General features: G+C 45.5%; 1 protein-coding gene across 1 annotated transcript; it reads right to left on the minus strand.

Annotated features, from left to right (window-relative positions):
• Nucleotides 1-2,948: 2,948 nt before the first annotated feature.
• Nucleotides 2,949-5,578, minus strand: LOC125289336. Its single transcript, XM_048236090.1, has 2 exons — nucleotides 5,453-5,578; nucleotides 2,949-5,340 (listed from the first exon to the last, which is right to left on the minus strand). The coding sequence occupies exon 2, from the start codon at nucleotides 3,888-3,890 to the stop codon at nucleotides 2,949-2,951; it is 942 nt and encodes a 313-aa protein (XP_048092047.1). The 5' UTR covers nucleotides 3,891-5,340; nucleotides 5,453-5,578.
• Between the last annotated feature and the right edge of the window lie 2,791 nt (nucleotides 5,579-8,369).

Consider the following 8,369-nt stretch of genomic DNA (forward strand, 5'->3'; position numbering starts at 1 on the left):
TTTGAAAGCTGTTGCTCGTTCCTCCACAGACAGGTATGGTCTTGCCTCCCACTTTGACCGAACTGGAGCCTGGCTGTTACCCAGCCAGATTCCTACTGCTCGTCTCACCCAGGCGATGGTTCCACACAACCGTGCCAGTGAACTGAACCGCCGGGGGTCCACAAGGTGTACAAGTGCAACACTGGTTGGGCTTGACCATTTCCTGGGCTGGGCTCCTGCTGTGACGAGTGCCGAGAATGCCTTCCTCCGAAGTCCCCCAATCTCAGCAACAGAGGGGTTGATCTCTCTGGCAGTTTTCACAGGCCAGTCTGATTCCGGCACCTTCAAAAATTCTGAGCCTTCCTGCCAGACTGATCCTTCAGCAAGCTCCTCAGGGGATGCCCCCCTTGTGATGAGGTCGGCAATGTTCTGTTTTCCTTCGACCCACCTCCAGCTATCTACTGATCCAGCCTTTTGGATTTCTCCAATCCGGTTTGCAAAAAATGTCTGATAGCCATAGCTATTCTTCTGGATGGCTCCCAGTGACTATCGACAAAATGAATCCACTGATCAACCTTGATGTAGCAGTGCTTCTCGAAGTATGTCTTCAGGCTGGATGCAAAGACCCGCACAGTTCTGCTTTAATGACATCACCTTTCTGGTCAAGAGGGGTGAGCTTGCCTTTTGATTCAACCAGCTTAACTACGACTCCATCTTCTGTCTCCCACCGTAGGTAAAGAACAGCGCCATAGGAAGCCTCACTACCATCGGAAAATGTGATCCCCATTGGGCAGCCTATGGCTCCATGAGGTGTGAGACTCCTGTCGAATCGGAGTTGGCCAAGTCTCGCATACTGCTCAAAAAGTTTTATTGCAGCTTCTCGAAGACGTGACGAAAGAGGGTCGTCCCAGGTGTCCTTGGAAAGATGGTCTCTTCCTGCTTCCTGAAAGGACTCTCTTATGAGCATCACTCTTCGTTGCTTGGCAGGTGAGGCCAGGCCGATGGGGTCATAGAACCCTGCAATTTGACTCAGCAGCGTGCGTCGGGTAAGAGGGTCGGGGGTGCTGCCTCTGATCTCATCCTCTCGTAGATCCAGACCGGTCCTCATCTTTCCTCGCCTCCTTGAGAAGTTCACCGATGTCAGCACACGGAGTTTGTCAGATTCGGGTTCATATCCCAATCCCAATGCCTTATTCTCCTCATCCCGCATCTGGTTGGGGAGTATCAGGGTCTTGGGCTCTGTTGACCTGTTGCTGGGGTCAGTGGGTTTCTCACTCCTTCCACTTTGACCCGTCAGGACCCAGGGCTTGAGGGAAAAGCCACCTGCTTTTAGGATTTCTTCCACTCCTTCGGTCATCCTAACCAGAGTTTGGAAATCATCATGCGATGTTAGGACATTGTCCACATAGCAGTCCTCTGTCAGGATCTGGCGGTCTTCAACCATAGACGAAAACTGGGGCAGGTTTGCCGTTTCTCTCATGTCAACCTGAGCGATGCATCCAGCAGGCTTGTCGCCAATGTTGACCCTGACAACGGCAAACACACAAATTTCATCTTCGGGGTTATCTCTCCAGAGGAATCGATGGAGATGGACCTCCTCGTCCTTCAGCCACACAGAATTATACATTTTCTTCACATCGCCAAGAGCAGCAAACAATCTGCTCCTGAATCTCAACAGGACACCTCGGATTGGATTGAGGACATCAGGGCCTTTGTGCAGGAGGTTGTTCAGGCTCAACCCTTTAAACTCCTGGCTACTGTTCCAGACTATCCTCACTGGCGTTGAGCTAGAATGAGGATTTGGGGCAACCAAATGGCTGATGTACCAGATTGGGCCATTCCACCCTTCAATCTCTTCCTCTTGATACCATCTCAAGGATCTGCTCTCCATATGCCGCTTTCCACACAGGTTCCCTTGCCAGCCGAGCCTCGGTGTTCCGGAAGGTTGCTTCCACTGCTCGGCGGTTATCTAGCAGAATTGCAGGGTTCACTTTCCATGGGTAGGCCGCATCCCAGTGAGGGGCGTCACTGTGTTGGTCCGCTAGCACATAAGAGAGGCAGTCCTTTATTTTTTCTAAGTCCCTTTCTTCTCCAAGGGTCATCTCTCTGCCTCCCGGAGGGCACTTGCTGCACTTGCAGCTCCCGCATTTCGGGTCACACACTGCCCCAATACTATCCCACTTGAACCACTTAAACACCTCTTTGTTTGTGGCAGTGGTGCTGCTGAGGGTCATTTCTTCCATCCTCATTGGGTCCTCACTCAGGTCTTTGGTGTCCACAAGGACCTCTTTTTACACCCTTGAGGATGTCCTCATAGATCTTGCAAAGTGAGTTTCAGACTGGTGCAGCATTAGGTCGACTACCTCGAAGAGATCAGGGTGAGTACCGCCAACAGTTTTGCCCAATGGGCCGTCCCAGAGGACTAGATCTCCCTCCAACTTGTACGGCTGTGGAACTAAACGACCTTCCCTGTGGCTGATCAGAAGATCGATGTTCTCAGGGCGGACCAGTTCTTCTGCAGCAATGTCAGGAAAGATTTTTTGCAGTTGTTGGAGTGACAGGCTGACTTATCTCTGCAATACTCTCCAGGTCGTAGCAGAGTAGTTTGTGTTCCATTACCGTCCCCTTGATGGTCTTCACTCTTAGTTGCCGGGAATACCTCTTTGTTGTGACCGTCGTTGTCATTCCTCCTATTCCGTGGACAATTAATTTGATGCTCTCACCAATCAGTCCAAGGCGCTGGGCAGCGTTGTTTGTTATGTAGTTGGTGTCAGAGGCAAGGTCAATAAGAGTGCCTATCAGCTGGCCTGAGTTAGTAGTCACTTCCAGTAACATCATTATAACTGGGTACTCTTTCAGTCCACCTCCAGCAGTGCAGATTGTGGTTGAGGCCTTGTTGGAAAATGCCTTTCTGAATTCTGCTCTTAGTTCCGGAGTGACTTTCGCCAGAAGCTCTTCTTGCTTGCTGGTCAGCCCAAGGCATCTTTCTCTTGAGCGATGGACTTGGGGCAGAGCAGATAGTGGTGAGGCTTTTCTTTGCGGCAGTCCATTTTACTGCAGAGGAACTTTGGGTTGCAACGGCCATCCTTCAGGTGGAAGCACAGGCACCGATTGCATATTCCATGGGTCTTCAGATGGGCCTTTCTCTTCTGGAGATCCATTTCCCTGAAGACCTTGCAAGCAAACAGCCTGCCAGTGTGTGTCTCATCAGCACAGGCAGTGCACGGGCCCAAGCGTGGCTTCGACTGAGGCGACTCTCTTTGGCCTGAGGTAGCTTTGGAGAACGCTTTCTTGACTCCTCTTTCTGGCTTATCTGCTGGGCCTTTCACTGAGGAGCTTCCCTCTCTTGGGCTCGCCTCCAGCTGATCCAGCTCTTCCAGGATTGCCTCCTGCTTCTTCAGGAAACGCAGTAAGCAGTCAAAGTGTTTATGTGGAGCAAAACTGTTCACAGGCTTGGTCTTGTGCGTAATCCCTTTCTCCTTCAGAGAGCTTGGTAGCTTGCTTTCAAGGGACTGTGCTACCCACCGGTTCTTTATGACCTCCTCTTCTCCCAGGATCACAAGGTTACTAAGGGCCCGCTCCACTGCTTGGATCAGCTCAATCGCTTTTCTAGGGTTATCTCCCTTTACGGGGGGTAGGCCCTGAACCTCTTCCGATATCCTCAGAACGATTTTCGCCTTGTTCCCAAAACGGTTGTCGAGGCGCCTGAACATTTCATTTGCCGACGCACAGCTGGACAGAACCAAGTCTTTCTTCACCCTGTCGCTGAGACTTGCTAGGAGGTGGAACCTTGTAACACCAGCCGTCCTCTGTGGGTTCCCCTGCTGTTCCAGTTCTTCCCACTCAGCCTTCCACCAATAGTAGTCGGTCATGTCTCCCGAGAATGTGGACACTTTAATGTGCTTTCCCATGACAACTTAGTTGTAATACACAGATCAAGAGTTCGACATTTGTTCTGTTTACAACTGTACATTTTAACTGTCTACATTGCATTGTTATGGCAACTTAAAACACATATCAAGAGTTTGACATTTGTTTACAGTTTAAACCTGTACATTTTAACTATTTGCAATTGCTGTCTGAAACTGTTGGTTGCCTTGTTAGATTTTCTGTTGAAATACAAATTAATATTTGGTATACTGTGACCTTCTTTAGCCTAAGGACATAATCTATACAATATTAACCATAACACACTCACACTTTCCCATGACAACTTAGCCCATGACACACTCACAGACAGACAGACAGACACACACACATCCATTTCAGGTGTTTCTTCTTCATTCAGTACTGTTACGGATTAACTGAGGTTGCAAATTACATAACCCTGCACAAATACTTACAATCTCATCAACACTTTGCAACCTACCAGACATAACTTTACACAGAATCTTAAAACCCTTCAGCCTTCGAATTGCTCGCTCAATGTGAATTCTGACATTAGCTAGGCGGCGTGTGGATGTCACCTCATGTTCAGACAGCTCCTTACGTCCACGTGTGAATGCAGGAAGAGCTAGACTCACTCCTGGAGGCAATATATCCATGATGGTGAATCCGCGATCTGCTAAAATCTCATCACCAGGGATCAGGCGATGAATAAAAACACTGTCCTTTGTGATGAGATGATCGCTGGCCCTTCCACCAAAAAGCTTTGATACAAACATGACAGCCATTGGGGGCTATACAGTATAGCAGTTTGTATGTATTATGATGTTTGTAATTGCTATAAGTTTGTGATCTTTTTCTTAAGTTCTTTGGCCTTTGTACAAAGACTTCCGTACAGTCAATGATGCATGTGGCTTTAGGATAGATGTCTTGGGCCTGATTCTGTTCAGTGTATCCCTGGGCAACCAAGCGATCACCTTTTCCCTCATGAATCTTGCAAGATTGGTCTCCAAAATGTAAATATTTCAAATGCTGTGCTTCTACTGAACCCAAATTGTTTACCCAAGTCAGTAAACAATAGCCCCAAACGGAGTCTCATTAAAACAAGCAAAAATTGTTCATGGAGGGCCAATTTGGTATTAAGTGGTTGTGAGAAAAAAGTCGACAGGACTTGCAAAAGTTGCCAGAAACTCTCAGCACTTAAACCTGTATAAAATATAAAGTCTTTGTTATTTAAATTATGTGCCGATACTGACGGTGTTGGATCTGGAGTCCCACAGTCCTTAATCGGCTTGTTACCACAGTTAAAACTGCAGTTGTGCTCTATGTGATCTGGCCACTGGGTTCCGACGTCACACGTCGGCAGAGGCATATTCTCCAAATTCCCGACATCCACATCTGTTTCCATAGCTTCAGGTTCAGTAGTTGAGTTCTGGTGTAATGGCTTAAGACATCTTCTTTTGGGGGGAGGTCTAGCTGGTGTTACCAATAAGGGGAAAAAGAAGAGAGGTGCATTAGTTAAACACAATCAAGCTTTAAATGAACGAAATGTGATGCAATAATATGGCCATCTAAGAGACCTACTTACATGACATTCATAACCCATGAACAACACAGGATAGGGGTTTTCTCTTGTAGGTTGTCCGTCAGGAAAATGTATCCCACACACCTTAGAGAGGTAATAAAGATGAGTACATAATGAGCAATGTGGTAAAAGTACTTCTCAAACAAGTGTGAACAAGACAGCACTTTAAATAGCTCTCTGCACTTTCTCTTAGTTAACGTCAAACATGCACACAATTTTGCACTTTACTGTCCTATTTATGATGCGTGAAAGGGGGTGTATATGATTGTTCTTCCTTTTGTAGGGTCTTCCTTTTTATAGGAGCAGCAAACTTAGCTAGCGCTGTTTCACTGTATGTTACACCCACTGCATGCAATCTGTGGTATTAACAGATTGAACAGTCAGAGCCAAACTTACCACAGTATTCTTGTTTGGCTTGAAGCCATCTCGGTTTATGTGTTTCATCCACTTTTGACGCACATCTTGGTCCTCCGCTCGACCAGGAGCTCTGTGTAATCCGTATGGCCGTAAACATGGGCAGTCGATGTGCAACAAAGGTTTGTGAATTTCACAAACGATTTTCTTCCAGGCCTGTAGTTTTGTGCTGCTGTTAAAACAGCCAACCACACAACACGCTCTCCCCGGCATCACTGGACAGCATTCGTACTAAATAAACTAAATAAAAATAACATTTCGTACAGCCAACATCTGCTACAGCCGCCTATGGGACCAACACGTTACTTCCTCTACTTCCTTAGCAGCAAGGCACGCAGTAATGGCGGCGCTGCTTTACTTCTGTGTTTCGCTGGATTTGTGTATACCTTACGTTTAGATGCTAAATGTCTACCGAGTCTACTGCCTACCAAAACCTGTCGCTGTTCTGATCAATGAACCATAACTTATTGTTTAATTCTGTGTCAACTTTCAGAGGGAAGACTTGTATGACTCCTTTCTGGCCAAATTTCACAGCTTCTAAGAAAGTCTATCATCTTCGTGTAAACCTAGTTTTGAACAGAAAAAAAGTTAACATTAGGCTACTTTGTCGGTTCTCTCATAACGTTACAGATCAACACACCAAATCAGGTCATGATTTGGCATTTTAGCAAAACTAACGTTCCTGTAGAGTAGAATGAGTAGAACCAGTCCCCGATTCAAAACATATTCATGTTGCCTAAACAGCCACTAAATATGCTAATTTCTCTTCTCCCCACGTCTTCCTCTTGCTCCAACCCAGCTCTCCTTGTGAGTATGCACATGTACTGGGTGTTTCATGAAAATACCGCCAACAGCAGACTAACAACCAAAACGATGGCAATTAATTTGCCTTTTGTAGCCATCTCTGGCTAGCCTTTGCTTAGGCAAATGAGACAACTTCTGCAGAGGTTTAAAGCAAATGTTGTTACGAACTTCACATGCTTCAATTATGGCTCTAAACATGCTTCAATTATGTTTGTATTGGCAGCCATTTCACAGTAGGAACTTTTCCCCATGAACACAACGTAAGTGAGATCAGTGGGCGTGATCCTAAGTATATATACGGTTTTGATCCTGTGAGGGAAATTTGGTCTCTGCATTTATCCCAATCCGTGAATTAGTGAAACACAGTGAGGTGAAGCACACACTAATCCCGGCGCAGTGAGCAGTGAGGGGTTAGATGCTTTGCTCAAGGGCACTTCAGCCATTCCTACTGGTCGGGATTCGAACCAGCAACCCTCCGATTACAGGTCCGAAGTGCTAACCAGTAGGCCACGACTGCCCCTTTAATCAATTAGCAATAGCAGTCATGTTAAAATTAGCTTAAATTAGTTTTCAACAAAATTATATCTAAATGGCTACAGAAATGTCTTTATTCAGCCGTTCGTTTATGGATTGGGTAGAAAGCAACGTGGACTAGTGTCATTTAATTGCTCTCTCTTTTGTTTTTCTCAAATGCTAAGTTAACTGATAGACTACCATTGAAGTTTTGTACATGTCTTTCTGCCGTTCTGACCCTGTTTGTAAATCCAATGAGGGACACAAGTTTGGAAGTTCAATAAAACATTTTCTTATTAACAACCAAGCAACTGATATGAATAGTTAATTTTCGATCCCCATATGATCTTCTTTCCTGCAGTATGACAACTTCTTCTGACATGGTAACAGTTCCCCTGATTTTCTGATTGGATATTGGCAGCACAGTCAGCTCCACTCATTGGTTCATTGATGAAGGCGCCTGGGTAGAGTACGCCAGCACTGGATGTGTATATTTTGTCACTTTCATTTCCCTGAAAAGTTTAGGGAGTATATAGTGTCCCAGTGACTTCCTTCTACTTCCGGTCCATGGGACCTCTCTTTCAAAAAAATATGAACGGGAGTTGATGGAGAGATAACAATTCTTTTTTGGTCCAGTTTGAATTGTGCCACGAATTTCACATATGATGTGTGTGAATTTAAAAGATAATTTTTCACATCAAGACAGTACTGTTGTTCGATAGACTTCAAAAGTTATGTTGGTTTTGTGGGAATCCGCTCAGTGGACTACATCTCTCGTCTTGAACGATGTACGTCACCAACGTAATGAAACGATAAGATTAGCATGCTAGCTGTTATGCTAGTTAACGGTTGCATCTTGCTGCCTGCTATGTCACTTAACAGTATCTAATGTACAGTCTATGGACGAATACAACTTACCTGATGTGTTTAATCCTCTGACTCATGGTATTTTCATCGGCAAGGAAAGCCCAATTAAGATCTGTTGCTGGTATGCTTGTACAATCTAGTGTGGCTGTGAATGAGCTAACGTCACTAGCGCGACTGATGGGTTTGTAGTCGTTGGAATTACGATCTTTCACAATGTTGTAATTCAATAGTTACGAAATAAACTGCAAATGTCTTTACATGAAAAATTGTCTTTAAAATTGACAAACATCATATGGGTAATTCAAGGCACAAGTCAACCGGG

This window comes from Alosa alosa, chromosome 24, assembly GCF_017589495.1.
Source record: "Alosa alosa isolate M-15738 ecotype Scorff River chromosome 24, AALO_Geno_1.1, whole genome shotgun sequence".
NCBI lineage: Eukaryota > Metazoa > Chordata > Actinopteri > Clupeiformes > Clupeidae > Alosa > Alosa alosa.

Bases quoted from the DNA above. Each gene is read 5' to 3' on its own strand.
- LOC125289336 (XM_048236090.1), bottom strand. From the start codon at position 3,890: ATGGGAAAGCACATTAAAGTGTCCACATTCTCGGGAGACATGACCGAC.